Source organism: Xenopus tropicalis, chromosome 4 (assembly GCF_000004195.4).
Source record: "Xenopus tropicalis strain Nigerian chromosome 4, UCB_Xtro_10.0, whole genome shotgun sequence".
NCBI lineage: Eukaryota > Metazoa > Chordata > Amphibia > Anura > Pipidae > Xenopus > Xenopus tropicalis.
Window position 1 is genome coordinate 17507637 of NC_030680.2, and position 19585 is coordinate 17527221.

At 39.3% G+C, this 19585-nt stretch overlaps 1 protein-coding gene across 1 annotated transcript in view; it reads right to left on the minus strand.

Annotated features, from left to right (window-relative positions):
* The window catches only part of LOC100493745 (cleavage stimulation factor subunit 3-like), a 41563-nt gene that overhangs the window by 8735 nt on the left and 13243 nt on the right, over positions 1-19585 (minus strand). Inside the window, exon 4 of the mRNA XM_031900736.1 lies at positions 3279-3311. Within this exon, the coding sequence (XP_031756596.1) occupies positions 3279-3311 (33 nt within the window). The remainder of the gene's footprint in view (positions 1-3278; positions 3312-19585) is intronic.

A 19585-nucleotide genomic window follows, 5' to 3' on the forward strand; every position in this document is an offset into this window, starting at 1 on the left:
TACACAGCATGATAAATATACCCCTTAGTCTTAGTTACTATGTGAGGAAAATGATCAGGCTGGATGGTCAGACACACTCACCAAGGGCCACATAAAACAGCCAGGGGGGCCAGATTTGGCCCCCGGGCCTTGTGTTTGACATATATGGTATAGAACATAAAAATTCTTCCACTCCCATCTCAGCAAACCCATTCTGTATGAGTCTTGTTTAAACGATGGGTTATCTTCCTGCTAAAATGGGACCAATGTAGGAAGCATGGAGTTGTTAAAGGAACAGTAACACCAAAAAATGAAAGTGTATAAAAGTAACTAAAATATAATGTGCTGCTGCCCTGCACTGGTAAAAGTTGTGTGTTTACTTCAGAAAGTCTACTATAATTTATATATTAAGCTGCTGTGTAGCCATGGAGGCAGCCATTCAAAGGAGAAAAGGCACAGGCACATAGCAGATAACAGATAAAACACTATTGTATTCTACAGAACTTGTCTGTTATCTGCTAAGCAAACCTGTGCCTTTTCTCCTTTTTTCCAGCCTGAATGGCTGCCCCCGGGGCTACACAGCAGCTTATTATATAAATTATAGTAGTGTTACTGTAGCAAACACACCAGTTTTACCAGTGCAGGGCAACAGTGCATTATATGTTTATTACTTTAAAGCTCTTTTATTTTTTGGTGTTACTGTTCCTTTAAGAATTACACTGGATAATGTAGCAGCACCTGTGTCAGTTTTAGTAATATAATTCTAAGCAGCTTATATATTCTATTTTCATCATGAAAAAAAAATAGTTTTTGGGTGTAGAACCTTTAAATTCCAGTAATCAGAAGGGATGCATGAATAATTTTGCCCATATGGTGTATATAGGGTACAACAAACCTTTTCATTACTTTTTACAAAATCTTTCCCAAGTCCAGGGTTCAATAAAATGTTGGACCCACAGATAAAATGAGCAACTTAAGTTCCGAGGAGTTGTGCCCCAAATGGTCTCCTAACCTGCTGAACAACAAGTTTGGGGCACAACGGCTGAGGCTCCAGTCAAAAGTCAGTGGCAGAATTTTTTCCCCCACCCAAAGAGGGGGTTCTGTTGGCTAACATTTTGGAGAAATATATACCCTTTAGTTCTTGTAGTACCCGAAACAGCCATGTTTTCATAAGGTGAACCTACTACTCTACATGGCCAAAACCATCCTGACACCCCTTCTAATTACTGGAATTGACTAATTAAGTCACAGCCATCATTGCTAACTCACATACCCCTGCCTCATACAATGACATTCCTTTGTGCTTCCTACTTTGTAGCAACAGTTTGGGGAAGGTCCTATTCTATTCTATTTTAGCACTATAATGCCCCCAGGCACAGAGTCAGGCCTGTACAGAGAGGTTTGCTAAGACAGGAGTGAAAGAACTTGACACAGAGCCCTGAACTCAACCCACTGAACACCTCTGAACTTAACTGGAATCCCTATTCAGGCCTGATCCCAACATCAGCACCCAGCCTCTTAAGTATGGATAGAAGCAAACCCTACCAACAATGATGGAGCATCTATTGAAAAGCCTTCCTTTTAATAAGAACAGGGGAGCAACAGAGCAGCAAAGCAAGGACCAACTTGATATTAAGACCTATTGGTTTCAGAATGAGATGTTGGGAAGATGTGCCCACATACCTTTGGCCATATATTTGTTAAGAGTAACAACTTGGGCTCTGATGAGCAACAAGATGCTATTCACAATTTAACACCACGTTGATCACAAGCGGATAGTCGGGGAATCACTAAAATAAACATTGATAGTCAGAGGGAATTCTTACATGGGCAGCTTACTCCTTTTTTGAAATAAGGGCAATGAAAAGGCCTTGTGCTGAACATACTTTTTACCTATTGTATTAATTGTGTAAAGCCTATGCATTGTTATTTCTAGACAATAAAAAAGGAGCCACTCCATGCCTTGTCCTTGCAAGGAAGATAATCCCTCTGCATAATGAACTACTGTTTAGTTGTAAGACAAAACAGTCACAACTAAGGGTTAAGAGACCAGGTTCGGTATCTGAGTTAAACTAGCTGAACTAATTAATATTAAGTTAGGCAAAATACATTTTACTTAAAACAATTTAATTAAATTTAAGTAAAGTTAGAATGAATGAATTTAGAATGAATTTTTAGCACAAGTAGTTTTCCTTTTGCTTATGAAGAAAATAGTTGTACATAGGTGTATACTGCCCCTTTAAATGAGACCCTTACATTCCAAACTGGAAAGCTGCAGAGCAAACATATTAATGGGAACCATATGTTCCCTAGATGCTACGTATGTTTCCTTTTCTATGGATTTCACATTTATTATTTTTATAAATATACTTGAAGAACACATTTCTCTCAATAGAGATACAGGTATGGACCCTTATCCGGAAACCTGTTATCCAGAAAGTTCCAAATTACGGAAAGGTCATCTCCTATAGACTCCATTTTAAGGAAATAATTCACTTCTTTAAAAATAATTATTTTTATTCTGTAATAATAGAACACTAACTTGTACTTGATCCCAACTAAGATATAATTACCCCTTATTGGGGGCAGAACAGCCCTATTGGGTTAATTTAATGGTTAAATGATTCCCTTTTCTCTGTAATAATAAAACAGTACCTGTACTTGATCCCAACTAAGATATAATTACCCCTTATTGGGGGCAGAACAGCCCTACTGGGTTTATTTAATGGTTAAATGATTCCCTTTTCTCTGTAATAATAAAACAGTACCTGTACTTGACCCCAACTAAGATATAATTACCCCTTATTGGGGGCAGAACAGCCCTATTGGGTTTATTTAATGGTTAAATCATTCCCTTTTCTCTGTAATAATAAAACAGTACCTGTACTTGATCCCAACTAAGATATAATTAATCCTTATTGGAGGCAAAACAATCCTTTTGGGTTTATTTAATGGTTAAATTATTTTTTAGCAGATTAAGGTATGGAGATCTAAATTACGGAAAGATCCCTTATCTGGAAAACCCCAGGCCCCGAGCATTCTGGATAACAGGTCCCATACCTGTAGCATTTCATGGTGAATCCTTTCTTCACATGTATGAGCTCCCCAGACATATTATGTGCATGTATATACACTGTTTATTACAGTGGAGCAGCTGAAGATATCAGACAAACAGTAGCCCATCTGCCCATGCAGGGGGAAGGCCGTACCTCACACACCTGTTTATGGGCAGTTTTACTGGATGGGCCGTATTATTGTATAAATACATGTACGAGGCAGTAGGTTCTCTGGACACTCACCTTTTCAACTTTGTCATAATTTTTAGCTTTTACCTGTAGTGAAATTGAACAGAAAATTGGTTAAGGATGCCCTTCTTCAACTCAAAGTTTTTCATACAAGGCCAACTTAAACATGCTTTTAATAAAATGTTATTTTTCCCCAGGGTTCCACCAAATCAAATACAAATTTCAGGATTGAGCTGAATTTGAGAACTTTTTGCCGGATTCGGACGCAGCTGTTCGTCCAAACCAAATCTGAACCATTACATTGAGGAGCCTTTATACGCCAGACAAATTAAAACGGTATATATCTGTTCCCAAAGGATTCTGCGCAGCAGTTTAACTCTACTCAAATGTAACTATACAAATAAGAGTTCTGATTCGTTTCCGCATTGGGCTAAATCAGTTGTAGATTCGGTGCATCCTAGTTAATTCTGCAGTTTTTGTGCATCAGGATCTGCAGTAGGGAGTATTATATGATTGCTCCAAATAAGGGGTGGCCAATACGTCGATCGCGGTCCACCAGTCGATCCCCAGTGGATTTCTGCGTGAATGCTTACATACGCTGCATCGCCTACGTACGCATTCACGCCACACTTCCGCATTCCGTGTCAGTCCGGTCGACCGCGACAGAGTCTGGCCACCCCTGCTCCAAATCCTTGGTTATCAAAAATGGCGCTGAAAGCCTTAGCCTGATGCTAAATGTGCTGTTTGACCAACACACAAAGGAATAATAGTTGCCATCTAAATGCCTTTAGCTGCCTCTCACCACCTACTTCTAATATACATAGTTAGGCTAAAATGTAATCTATAAGGACTGGACCGGGCAGATGTCTAACATAATAGCCAGAACTCTACTTCCTCCTTTACAACCCTCTAAGCCGTTAGTCAGTGACCAATCAGTGACTTGCGGGGGGGGGGGGCATATGGGACGAAACTGCTGTTAGTTTGCATTTGACCTGCGGGCTCACAAACTAACTTAACAATCATGGGCGTCCGCAGAAAATTTTCCAAGGGGGGGCAAGTAAGCTAGCATCATCCTGCAACAGACAAATATATATATATATATATATATATAAATATATATTTTTTTTTTGCAGGATGATACTAGGGGAGGCTAATGATGGCCCATACACAGACTGACCTACAGCTAATGTGACACTTAGTGGATTCGCTGCTGGCGTAAAAAGTTAACCTCCCAACTACCTCTTGCCGTTCCCACTGACTCCCAGGGATACTGTACAAAAGTGCGGGTGGGGGTGCTTTTTTTTTTTACCCTAAAATGTTTAGGATGTAAAAGTATTCATACGCGCACTTCTGTTAGGGGATCTGCAAACATTTGTGTTTGTGATCAGTTAGCTTCAAGGGGTAGTTCGCATTCAAATTCACTTTTATTTTTAATGGTTTTTCAGTTATTTAGCTTTTTGTTCAGCAGCTCTCCATTTGGTATTTCAGCAGCTATCTGGTTGCTAGGGTCTTATTTACCCTAGCAACCAGGTAGTGGTTTAAACAAGAGATGGGAATATGAATAGTTAAGGGGCCTACTTGGAAAAATAAGTAATACAAAATTATAATAATAATAAAATTGTAGCCTCACTGAGCAATATTTTTTGGCCCCCATTTGAAATCTGTATAGAGGCAGAAGAGAAAGGCAAATTATTCAAAAAAATTAATTACGAAGACCAATTGCAAAGTTGCTAGGAATAGGCCATTTTATAACATACTAAAGGTTAACTTAAAAGTGAACCACCCCTTTAGATGTGTTTATGTTAGTTTTATAGCAAGAAAGGCAGTGGGTACTGACTCCCCATTATATACAGTGAGACGCAGTCCGTATTTACAAACCCAGCACATTATATACAGTGAAACACAGTGGGTACTGAGGGCAGATATTCAGGCCCTGGCACTATAACACTGGCACTGATACACAACATTGGCCCCACTGTAACTTACTATAAATGAACAAAACAATGACAAAAAAAAAAAAAAAATAGTAAGTGCAAAAAACAACAACAAATATATAAACACACAATGAGCTTTTTCAGAGGGAAAGAGTTAACTTACCCTCCATGTGTTAGGGTAGGGGATAGATTATATATTATTTTAATTGTCAGGTCAGGCAAAAAACAATTTAATGTCAGCTAGTGATTCTTTAGAACTGTATAGCACCTGGGTATAGTGCCTGGGTATAGTACCTGTGTATAGTACCTGTGTATATAGTACCTGTGTATATAGTACCTGTGTATAGTGCCTGGGTATAGTACCTGGGTATAGTACCTGTGTATAGTACCTGTGTGTATAGTACCTGTGTATAGTGCCTGGGTATAGTACCTGGGTATAGTACCTGTGTATAGTACCTGTGTATAGTGCCTGGGTATAGTACCTGTGTATAGTGCCTGTGTATATAGTACCTGTGTATAGTACCTGGGTATAGTACCTGTGTATATAGTACCTGTGTATAGTACCTGGGTATTGTACCTGTGTATATAGTGCCTGGGTATAGTGCCTGTGTATATAGTGCCTGTGTATAGTGCCTGTGTATAGTACCTGGGTATAGTACCTGTGTATAGTGCCTGGGTATAGTACCTGGGTATAGTACCTGTGGGATGAAAACTGCAGCAAAAGTTGAGAGTTGGTTCTTAGGTAAAGTTACAGCTTCTTCATTTCTGTTTCCAGTTTGCAAAATCTCCCGATCCCTGTGTGCATCTGTGCTCTGATTGGTCAATTTTACTGTCTGTCAAGGAAGCTGTGCTCTGATTGGAGAATCCACAAGAAGAAAGATCCAATCGGAGCACAGCAAAAACGGGCTTGAGGGGAAAGTGCAGAAACGGAGTAAGGTTTTTGTTTTTTTGCTACTTTTCCAGGGGGGGGCAAGTGCCCCCTCTTGCCCCCTTCTGTGGACGCCCATGTTAACAATTATGTCCCATGTGGTCCCCCCTAAAGTCACTGACTACTTCCTGCTTTCAGCTTTCTAACCTCTTAGTTAGTGTTCTGGTCATTATGTTAGACATCTGTCCATTCCAGCCTTAATAGATTACATTTTTGCCTAATGTAGGAATTAGAAATGGTTTTTTTTTTTCATTTTGGACAGTCTATTTTATCCAGTTTCATTTTCACACTGAACTGTTCCTTTAAAGGGGGGCTCACCTTTAAATTAACTTTTTATAAGTCATAGAATGTTCAGTTCTAAACAATTTTTAATTTGACTTCATTATTTATTTTTCATTGTTTATGAATTATTTGCCGTCTTCTTCTGATTCTTTCCAGCTATGAAATGGAGGTCACTGACCCCAGAAGACAAAACAAACTTGATCTGTGATTGATCTTTTCATTACTTATCTTACTATTCCGTTGCTCTTCTATTCATAGTCCTCTCTCTCTCAACCACTATCTGGTTGGCAAAGTAACTGGAACCCTAGCAACCTGATAGCTGCTGAAATTTCACACTAGAGAGCTGCTGAACAAAAAGCGAAATAATAAAAAAAACTAAAATAAAAAATGAAGACCAATCGCAAACTGTCTCAGAATATTACTCTCTACATCATCCTAAAACTTAACTCAATGTTGAACAAGCCCTTTAAAGGTGAATTTAACACACCCCCTATAGCCAGTCTCATGTTTCGTGATGGTTCTGAGCAGCACTGCCTTTACATTACTTGTCAGAGAGACAGATTGTATTTAGAGAGGAGAGAAACATTGCTTTACAGGGCCAGAAGAACCATACAAATGACTGTAGGGGTTCCAAACAATAAGGATCCCTGTTCCCATTACTCTAATAATGGGTAGAGATATGCAATAGTGAGTAGGAATAGGGGAATGAGGACATATTATACCATTTTAATTGATTTCAGATAAAAATACTTCTGAAAGATATGACTGCAAAATATTGACAAATACATGACCAAGCTCTTGAACAATTCTGTGCATTTTTACAGGGAGCTCAGAAAGGCAGTCCCAGAGCAAGCCGTGCAGCACTGCAAACTGGGAGCACCAGTAATATTGCCACGGATATACAAGGGAAATGGAAATGATCAGTTAAAGGTCCAGCTTCCGCTTTTGCTATTATGTACATGGGCCGCGGTTGGTCTAGTTGTTTTCTCAGAGGACTTTTAAAAAAATGCCTTTGAAACAACAGATTACCTTGTTAGTGGTTTTTGGCTAATGGCACACTGGTGACCAGTGGGGGGGAAACTGGTCCCTTGCCTTGGTCTCCCTGAATGCGTGTGTGCCAACATGCACAGGATCAGCCCTACAGCACATTTTGTCATGAAAATTCATAGTTTAATGTTTCCATGCAGACATCTGCGCTGTGTGTGTGCAATGATGGGCTAATCCTGGGCATTCAGGGAGAGGAAGGGTACAGATCAAACAATGGGCCATTGGCCCTAAAGGAGAACTAAACCTTAACTAAGAAATAGGGCAAAAAATGCTGCACATTCTGTTTGGGGCTTCTGTTCCAGTCCAAGGCCCCCACAACTCTTTAGCAGGGAAGATCAGTGCCCCCTAAGATGGCCCCCAGTAGCCCCTCATCTTCTTTCTGCTAATTCACTGCACATGCTCTGGGCTGCTGGCACTTAACTGAGCTTAGGGGCCCACTCACCATTTATATAAGGCTGATAAGTATTTCACTTAGGTTCACATTACATAGCAGCTCAAACCATTGCAGTCTGCATCAGAACTGAATAATCAGCCCTGTAGCTTCATCTTTTATTACAGGCCAATCTCATTTTCTGCTTGATAATTTGCAATGACCCCTAAGCTTAGCTTCTCAATAACTGGCCAGAGCCCACTGAGCATGTGCAGTGTCAGTGACACTCCTTACAAAATTCAAGATGGGGAGCTCCTGTGACAACTATAAAGGCTCATTGCTAGTATAGATATGCTGAAAGTGAAGTTCAAAATAAATAAAAGATAGCATTTCTAGCCACATTCATTTTTAGGGTTTAGTTCTTTTATAAGGGAAAAATAATTAGACAGGGCCTAAATAAAACAAAACAAAAATGAAAAAAAAATTACCAGAAATCTAATTTATTAAAGTCTTGTTTTCTGGGATCACTCTCCATAGATAGCATTTTAAATGTGTTGGTAATGAAAGGTCAAAGAGAAAGGCAGATAAATAAGAAATGAAGACCAGCTTCAAAACTGCTTAGAATACAGTGATCTATAACATACTGAAGCTGAACTGTAAAGGGTAACTTTAATAATAAAAGACAACTGGAAATAAAACTGCAGCTATTGCTTTTAAAATGTATAATATATTTATATCTACATGGAACCAATACACTTGATTAAAAACAGGCATAAGCAATAAACATGGAGTCCATTTAATGTTCAAGTTTATTATATTAATGACACAATAATCCCAAAACTAATGTTTTAAACACATCAATAGCATTTTATATTTACCACAATAGACAATTTGAATGGTATCTGACAAAGACATTGTACTCACAGTAGTTGGTGTGCTTCTGAAAATGTAAAAAATGGCAGAAAACAATGCATTTCTTTGGTACACAACCCTTTAGTACAGTTCCTTGCTATATTAGTTGCCCTGATTAAGTTACACGCAGACCATTTTCTTACATAGATTAATAGATCTTCCTATATGTAGAATTTATGCAGCCATTTTTATAAGGTTTGATATAGTTGTAATACGTACCAGTGTCCCTGTATACTAATATACTAACATTACTGCCGCTGTTCTCCCTGAGAGGAGTAAATGTTACTGGATTGTATTGTTCTTTTACCATCAGGTCTCTAATCACACAAATCATTCATCTATAGTACACAAACCACGTACACGTACCAATTTCGTTTGTTCCCTCCACTGACATTCAGGGCTGAATTATCAGATTTGGAGGTAGAAACAAAAGGCAATAATGTATAACCTAATGGTTGGCTGATTAAAATCCCCATGATTGCATAAAATACGCACTTTAAATGGTAGTTCACCTTTAGGGCTCTGGTACACGGGGAGATTAGTCGCCCGCGGCAAAACTCCCTGCTCGCGGGCGACTAATCTCCCCGAGTTGCCTTCCCCCTGCCATCCCACCGGCGAACATGTAATTCGCGAGTCTTTTTCTGCGATTTGCGCGAAATCGCGCCGCCGCGTCTGCCATCCCGCCGGCGACTTACATGTTCGCCGGTGGGATGGCAGGGGGAAGGAAACTCGGGGAGATTAGTCGCCCGCGAGCAGGGAGTTTTGCCGCGGGCGACTAATCTCCCGTGTATCAGAGCCCTTAGATTAACTTTTAAAATGATGTAGACATTGAATATTCTAAGAATTTGCAATTGATCTTCATGTTTTATTTTTTTTTTGTTATTTTGTTTTTTGTTACGCTGCTTTCCAGCAGTAGCATTTTAACTAGGGATGCACCGAACCCACTTTTTTGAGTTGGACCGAACCCGCCGAACCCACACTGAAAGATTTGGGAATAGGGCATTTTATAACGTACAAAAAATTAATTTAAGGGCAAGAACCCACAGAGCAAGTTGCTCACCCTCCTGCAGGCAACTTTGCGCAACTTCGGAAACTGAAGCGATGTGTAGGGCTTTCCACCAACGACTTCTATTGCTGCCAATGGAAACCCTTTTAAGAGCAGAGATCTATCGCGAGTAACTCTCTCCGTGGATTCTTATCTTTAATTTGGACTGTAGAGTCGGCACCATCAATTTACAGTCCCAGTGATTAGACCAGGGATTAAATGGATCATTTTCATTTCAAAATACAGGTATAATTAGATTGGTTACTAAATATACTTCACTTTGTGGTTTGATGGAGCAGCAGAAAAGCAGATCACCAAAAGCAGTACCAATATTGGACAACATGTTTATGTGATTTGACAAAAATCACATTAAAAGAAATGCTCAAATATATCTGACTTTGACATTTCCAGACTTGCTGTTTTGAGATTTATCAAATGGAATATGGAGGTTCATTAAGAGAGATGGGTTCTTATGGATACTGCACAGAGATCAGACAGCTTATTAAATGGTTGGGATCTTAGGGATGTACCCAACGTAACACTTTCAAAAGAGGCAAAAATTGGGAAGGAAGTTTTGCACTAATATCGCCAAATATCTACCAGGTAGGGAAGTCAAAGAGAGGACACCGGGTCAAAAAAAGATCTAACAACTACAATTGTGTTCCCCAGAAAATCCCAATCAGACCTCAAACTGGAGGATTCAGTAGCATGAGATATACACGAGGGGGGTGCTTGCACCCGATTTTTTATTAAGACCTTCATGAAAGTAGTGACATATAGGTGTTTATATAAAACAACCAATCAGGAATGTAAAAAAATGGAAGATACACAGAAATTAGTCTGCCATTCCAAAAACTGGACACCTAATGATTGCAGCTCACTGGTTAGGAATTTCAAAATGAACATAAACACAGAAAATGCCAGAACCATATCAATACAGGCTACAGTTACTGAAACATACAGAGGATTGTACTTAGCACTGCCAATGGAGTAGGCTGCATTCTGACAAGGCCAAGGAGGCCCCATTAAAGGCAGATGCTAAATACCGAGGAGCTGACCAGTGCATAGAACTCATCTTCATTAAAATGCTCAAAATAGATACATCCACTCTCTCTCTCCACAATGCCCCACTATCATTTTGAATCAATAATAAAGCAATACACCATATCTTCACTAAGAACAAAGGTCAAAAATATCTCCGAAATGTTTGTGAATAATCCAAAAATTGTCTTCTATTTTGTAGGAGACAAATTAATGAAGGAGGAATGTCACTGACGCCTTATCTCCCTATCTCAATTCCCAATGCAAATTTAAAGCTGCAATCTAGATCCAAAAACAAATGGTTTCTCTGTGCGTTATTGAAGTCTGGGCTTGATGGTCAACTTCATGAGTTGATCCTTATGCTTTTGGGCAGCTTCAAAAGCAGGTAATTTATGGGAAGCCAAGCCTTGCTGGTCCACTGACCTTTAGGGAAAGCCTGAATTTATCTTCTGAAAGACTGGCAAGAGCAGCTGGCAAATTTCATGAACCAATGGGGGTTAATGTTACATTCCAGGATGACAAAGTTGAAACCCACCCTTGTATGCTCATCTGTTATTAGCAAAATATGCTTTTAAAGAGAGCTGGATAATCAACATGTATTTCTCTTTACATAAGTATTTGTGGCATATTTATAAAATCAATGCAGGCAACTGGCCAAGAGGCAAACATGTTTGAAGGCTTTTTCATAATGAAATCTCTAAATCAGGGGTAGGAACCTATGGCTCGGGAGCCAAATGTGGCTCTTTTGATGGCTGCATCTGGCTCGCTGCTAAATCTTTAATAAAAAAAAAAATAACGGGGGGCATGGCATGCGCTCGGCAGATAGAAGACGTGTTCTACGCCCTCCTCCGCATCGCATCCACATCTGGCATCTTTGGGACCCACCCTACCTTTCCCCGCAGCATCCGCGGCCAAACATATTGTATGGCTCTCAATGAATTACATTTTAAAATATGTGGCGTTTATGGAAATATAGAATGATTGGTGAACTTTGTATAAAATACTTGCGAAAAAAAGCTTTAGTTCCTAGTTGTTGTTCTGTGCTGCAACCAAACACAATTAATGTTTTGCAGTAAACCTGCTGAAGCTTTTTTCCTATTTTTTGGATTTCTGCAATGTGGTGTTTATGGCTCTCTCAGCCAAAAAGGTTCCCGACCCCTGGTCTAAATGCTTTGGAAGTCCAAAGACAGTAGACTCACTATGCAATTATAAAAAGAAGATCCAACCCAACACCAACAAAAAAAAAATATTTAGTAACTTTCGATATGATTAAAAAGTTTGATTATTTTAGTTAAATGAATATACTTGTAACTGTCTTTCCCTTGATATTCCCCCACTGCCTGTCCTGACTACATGTACCACTGAAACAACACAGCAGCACTCAGCTCCCCTCCGCTGGAGATTCCCACAATGCCTTGCATGTTCTCTGTTTAACAGAACCGTTAGAATGACAATGACAGAGTTCCGAGTACCACAGCCTACAAGGCTCTACCTAGGATTCGCCACATGAACATGATGACATACTGCCTATTTCACTTAAAAAAAATAAAATAGAAATGTTTTCTCACTATTTTGTACGGGCTGAGACCTTCAACATGACATGGATGAGGGCCCCCTCCTTTTTGTACATTCTTAAGAGAAAAAAAATAATGGGTATGGGATCCCTTATCCGGAAACCCATTATCCAGAAGGCTCCGAATGACTGAAAGCCCGTCTCCCATAGACTCCATTTTAATGAAATAATTCAGAATTTTAAAACCGATTTCCTTTTCTCTGTAATAATAAAACAGTACCTGTACTTGATCCCAACTAAGATATAATTACCCCTTATTGGGGGCAGAACAGCCCTATTGGGTTTATTTAATGGTTAAATGATTCCCTTTTCTCTGTAATAATAAAACAGTACCTGTACTTGATCCCAACTAAGATATAATTACCCCTTATTGGGGCAGAACAGCCCTATTGGGTTTATTTAATGGTTAAATGATTTCCTTTTCTCTGTAATAATAAAACAGTACCTGTACTTGATCCCAACTAAGATATAATTACCCCTTATTGGGGCAGAACAGCCCTATTGGGTTTATTTAATGGTTAAATGATTCCCTTTTCTCTGTAATAATAAAACAGTACCTGTACTTGATCCCAACTAAGATATAATTAACCCTTATTGGGGCAGAACAATCCTATTGGGTTTAATTAATGTTTTATTGATTTTTCAGTAGACTTAAGGTATGGAGATCCAAATTACGGAAAGAACCCTTATCCGGAATACCCTTGGTCCAGAGCATTTTGGATAACGGGTCCTATACCTGTAATTGTAAAAACCAATGAAAATTCTATTCTGTTACTCAATTATTCTATTAATATTTTTTTTAAAGCATGGGTATAATATGGCAAAAGTTCAAATTATATTTTAACATAATGGTTCAAAAATGTTAAAACATTACATTTGTTTTCCTTAATGCCATGTCTTTATTAAAAACCACTTTGCTCTGTGGTAAATAGGGTAAGGCTTCTCTTTTCTTTACATCTTCATTTCCTTCTGAAGGTTTTACAGCAGATATCTAATGGAATAAAGCAAAATGGGGCACAGAGTGCACGGCAGCTTCATGTAACTGGATTTGCTCGCTGCAAAGGGCTGTGGCAGATAGGGAGATTAGTCGCCCGTGACAAATCTCCTTTGTCAAGGGCGACTAATCTCCCCGATATGCCATCCCACGGGCTTGAATGTAAATCGCCGGTGGGATGGCATATTCCCGAAATTGCGGAAGTTTCCTCTCAAGGCAACTTCCTTCTGGAGGCTTTACAGCAGATATCTAATTCCAGAGTAAGGCAAAATGGAGCACAGAGTGCACGGCAGCTTCATGTAACTGGATTTGCTCGCTGCGGCTAAAGGCCGTTATACAATAGCTGTACCTGCTCAAACAGCTCATTTTATAAAGCAGTGACCCCCAACCAGTGGCTCAGGAGCAATATGTTACTCACCACCCCTTTATTGTTGCTCCCAGTGGCCCCAAAGTAGGTGCCCATTTTATATTTATGACTTGGATGCAAGTTTTGGAGCCACAAAGACCAAGTTTAATGTGAAACCGAGCCTTCTGTAGGCTGCCAGTCCACATTGGGCTACAAAAAGCCAATCACAGCCCTTATTTTGCATCCCTAAAGAACTTTTTTCATGCTGATCAAAAAATTGCCATGTTCTGGCCGTCCAGAGATTTAAAGGCACACAAAGGTTTGGATTCATTTCAGATAAACTGCAAACCTGCAAAAAGTGCAAGGATTCGCCCAAATGCCAAACTAAAACATGGCTTAAGTGCATCACTACATCATTTGTTTTTGGTAGACAGCAGCATTCTGCAATAAGCATTATAATGGGAAATGCTATAAAAATGAAATCTGAAATTTCATGTCATGGCAATAAACTTTCACTGCCCCCCTAAGCAATCTGTCTCACAACATGCAACTAATGACAATTAGCTCCTATACATTGTCTATGCAAAGGGAACACTAGCCAGTGAGGTATTTGACCTGTCAATCAATATCCGACTCCCACATAAAGAAACTGCTGAGAGGGATAGTGAAGGGTAGCCCAATTTTAGAAATGGTACAGAAATATAATATTAATTGATGTCTTGCCAAGAAGAGGCAAGAAAAACTGATAAACATCTAAAAATCGCAGCCCAAGAAATGAGATTTGCTGTTGCGCCTGAACTAAATTTTTCTCTAAAAGTTAAAAATGGTGATAAAATGTCCCCATTTTTCTTACCTTTACATAATATAATCTATAGAACGGACTACAGCTCCCATTCCCAAGGACACCACAAATATTACTGACCCCCTTCTCTCAATCAGATACAAACAAGTATTAATATTATCGAGTTTGTAAAGCACCAATATATTCCACAGCTGTAAAGCTGGCCACACGTGGCGATTTTCGATCTTTCATGCAACCATCGTTCCAACCCTCCACTGACATTCAGGGCTGAATGGTCAGATATGGAGGTAGAAACAATAGGATTTCTACCTCCTTCTGCCGGATTGAGCCCTGAAGGCAGGATTTTGCTCAGGCGCCCGATCAAAATCTTTTAACCCACCCAATTGGCGAGTCGACCGATATCAGCAGCCTTCTGCAATATCGGTCGGCTCGCCTAGTTTCCATACACGCACCGAATATCATACGAAATTATTGGTGTGTGTATGGCCAGCTTAAGACAAAAGAAACCAAGCAATATCCAAATAGATTATAGATTGACAAAAACAACGTAACTAAGGTAACGAGGCATCAGAAAGAGACTGCCATGATGAGAACCATCACCAGTAAGTATTTTTCTCTGTTCATCTGAAGATGTTCACTAAAGGGACCTAAGAACACAATCCTATACAGAGCAAGAATACCAATGCAAACAGGTTTCAGCTGACAAAACCAGATCTGAATCACTTATTTGAGCTTTTCTTGATTAAACGTGTGACTTCAAAGTGGAAATGAGACTATATACAGAAGCTGCCATAAATCACTATGGAATGGCTGAAAGTAAATAGTGTAAGATTGAAGGTGGATGTACACTGGAAGATATCAAGCTAAATGCCCTGATACTGTATGAAGGGCCACACTCACACACATACAGTACAGCCGCCTATCGCACTTCTCATTTAGATGGATGGCCCGAAAGACCAAAACAACACGATGCAAAGAGTTGTCAAAGCTCCTCTTTACTTCACTGTCCGATGATTTTAAATCTACCTGATTGAGGGACCAACCCATAGGCGGATTTTCAATAAGGCTAGGGGAGGCTAAGCCTCCCCAAACCTGCTCTGGCACCCTAAAAATAAAAATATAAAATAAAAAACCTGGCTCTGTTTCTGCGCTGTGCTGCAAATCTTCTCCTGTCCCTGCAAGCTCCGGGTTCTGCTCTAATCAGCTGTCCTCTGTTTGGATCTTTCTTCTTGTATATTCTCCAATCAGAGCACAGCTTTCTTGACAGACAGTAAAATTGACCAATCAAGACACAGATGCAGACAGGGATCAGGAAATTTTGCAAACTGCAGAAATGAAGACTTAAAAAAGAAGAATCTGCAGACTGTAAGTTTACCCATCAACCAGCTTTGAACTTTGCTGCAGTTTTCATCCCACAGGTACTATACTGTATATGTTCTATAATATCCCCTACCCTAACAGATGGAGGGTAAGTTAATTTTTCCCCCTGACAAAGCTCATTGTGCTTTTATATATTTGTTATGGTTTTTTGCACATTCTATTTTTTTTTTACTTTTGTCATTGTTTTTTTCATTTATAGTAAGTTACAGTGGGGCCAATGCTGTGTATCAGTGCCAGTGTTATAGTGCCAGGGCCTGAATATCTGCCATCTGTACCCACTGCTCCTCATGGCATATAATGTGCTGGTTTTGTATATAAAGACTGTGTCTCGCTGTATATAATGTGCCTGGGATGTCAGTACCTGCTGCCTCACTTTCTATAAAGCTAACTTAAACCCATCTAATGGGGAGGTTAACTTTTAAGTTAACTTGTAGTATGTTATAGAATGGCCTATTCCTAGCAACTTTGCAATTGGTCTTCCTAGTTAATTTTATATAGTTTTTGAATAATTTGCCTTTTGCTTCTGCCTCTTTCCAGCTTTCAAATGAGGGTCACTGACCAAAAAGTATTGCTCTGTGCAGCTACAGTTTTATTTTTCCATGCAGGCCCCCTAACTAATCATATTCCCATCTCTTGTTTAAACCACTACCTGGTATATAAGACCCTAGCAACCAGATAGCTGCTGAAATACCAAATGGAGAGCTGCTGAACAAAAAGCTAAATAACCAAAAAACCATTAAAAATAAAAGAGGACTAATTGCAAATTGTCTCAGAATATCAGTGTCTACATCATATTAAAAGTTAATTTAAAGGTGAACTACCCCTTTAACCTAACTGAACACAAATGTATAGAGAACCCCTAACAGAAGTGCACGTATGAATGCTTTTACATCCTAAGCATTTTAGGGTTAAAAAAATCCCCCCCACCCGCACTTTTGCACAGTATCCCTGGGAGTCAGTTGGGAGGTTATTTTTTTACACCAGCAGTGAATCCACTAAGTGTCACATTAGCTGTAGGTCAGTCTGTGTATGGGCCATCTTTAGCCTCCCCAAACACAAAAGTCATCCTCCGCCTATGGACCAACCGCTATCTATGGTATTTAGATATTGGTCAGATGTATGGGCTAGCATACACCTACTGGAAAAAGACCCAAACAAATCATGTATGTACGTATGACCAGCTTTACTCTACAATCATGGCTATATGTATGGAACCCTCAGTCGGCAGTTTTGAAAACAGATAGTCTGCCTAAACAGCAAATCTTGCCTATCAGTGCCAGCAGTAGTTGGAAGATAAAGAAAACCAGAAGGTACAAAGATTAAAGTGTATATGGCTATACAGCCCATGGGCCAATTGGTCAGAAAACCCCAATATGTGCTGTGTTAAAGATGATCTATGTGCAAATATTTTTTTTACACACCTACAATTAAATCTATTTTATAAAAAATGTATATTCTTAATTCAGTGTCTGTTTTGTTATGCTTGTTTATTACATTACACTGCCTCCATAAAATATACTTTGCAACCTAGGGTGGCATCTTCTTGCACAGCAATGAGTAATTGCCTTTATGTGTGTAATTGCTTGCCTTTATTAGAACAAATACCTTAAAGGGGCAGTATACTCCTTGCTTAACATGAAATCAATGAATAGAGCTTTTGCCTGTTTTATACAAGAAAAAAAAGCTAGACAGGGAAATTGATGATAGTCCATGTTTGGTCCTTGCGAGGTTTAAAACTAGGTAACCAGTGCTCAGACAAGCAGGAATCCATTGCGCAATAGGAAATATCTGTGCACTGGTAAACTACCTAGCTTGCAAGGATCAAACATTTAGCTTCAATAACCCTGTTTAGCGTAAGAAATACGTTAAACAGGGTTATTGAAGTACGAAAAAATATGTTCAGTACAGGTACCATTTACTGAACATGATCATGTTAATCAAGGACAGTACAGCTCCTTTACCAATTTAAGGACCAGAATGCAAGCAGCAGAAAAAGAAACAGATTACTTGATGGCACCCAGCACATACAGGGTTAAGTCAATAAATCTAGTGGCAGAACTGACTTAAGATGATCATACATAGGCCAATATAACTTGGCATCTAGCCCCTTAAGTTACAGCTGGCCATACAAAGAATGATATGCTCGTTTTGGTGAAGTCACTGATTTTTGGCCAGATATCGGTCAGGTTGGCCCGCCAGTGTCTCATACATGGGCAAATAAAAGCTGTTGAATTGGACCAAAGGAGCCAAATCGGCATTTAATACACTGGAAGATATAAGCTGTCGATATAAGTCCTTTAGAATGATTCACCTGCTTATCTGCCGCAGACGGGACTCAACCATCAATATCTGGTCGAAAATCGGGCAGGAATGATTTTCTCATTTGGCTCCTTGATGCAGTGCTCAAGAGAGCAGCTGATCAGACAGGTAGGTTTAAAAATCCCATTGTATCAGGATCACATTGGCATGTAGATTGGATCTATACAAGCCTGAAATATGGTCAGAATAAGATTTTACTAATTTGATGACCCAAGCAAATATTGGCTTATTTGGAGAGGACCACATAGACATGTTGATACAAACTTCGCTCCAACACAGGCCCAAAATAAGATCCTAGTATTGGCCCCGACCAACAATTCGACAACCCTATTTTTCCAACCTTACCCAGCGAGCATATATCTCTAAGTGTATGGCCAGTTTTATATGGCCTTTTTAGCTTTGTTACTCATCAGGCACAGTTGTTATGGAGGCACCGATATGTGACAAAACATATAACAGACACAGGTTATATTTTAATAAATAATGTATTCTTATAAGGATTAATATGGTAAAAAAAAAATTCAGCTGAATAAATGCCTTTCAAGACAGACCACATATGGGCCTGCTTTTGACTTACACAACGGATCAGCTGATGTAACCTTTAATGAATGGCTGTGAAAGAAAGATCCCCAGCACAAATCTCTCTCCTGCAAAATCTGTTGTTCATGTGACAGGAACATGAGCAGAGCATTCTGGTCCAGTAAAATTGTGAAGAAAAGCTTCCCTGTATTTTTACGCCTCACTGTATTAACTTTGAAATGGATAAAGAGCCCATTGTCTTTGGTTTTAAACTGGAAAATTGTAGGAATCCTAGAGGACAGAACACTAGTATCTTCAGAAGCAGTATTCCAGAGTCCATAGGCCATATAGTCACAGATATCATTACTCAAGTAAACCTTCCTCAAGTGGAGTCCAGATATCTTCAGTAATATCCTTCTTGACGGACACTTAAATCATAAAGTCAAGTTTCTATTGATAAAAACAGCCTTTAATATGTGTTGCACTGTGGGATAAACCCTTATTCTGCAACCGGTTTCCTGATCATAAAGCCAATATTATTGCGGTTAAAAACAAAAAATGTAATCCAGGACTGACGAGACCACAAGAAAAGTGATGAAATGTTTTCTGTGAAAATAAAAGCAGGCATGTTCTCAAAGGCCAACTTCAGGCCTAAGTTAAAACTGTTGCTTTCATTAAGAGGGATATGGTGTCTATGTAACCATGCAGAGAACTTAGATCCAAAAAACAGTCTTTGATATCCATCCCGTCCAGTTTTGCCCACTGAGTGCCACTCTGTAAACTGATGTTGGCAAAAGGAGAAATATGGCAACAGAATGAAGAACCAATAACAATCTCTAGAACCGATACTTAATGCAAAGGAACAGAGG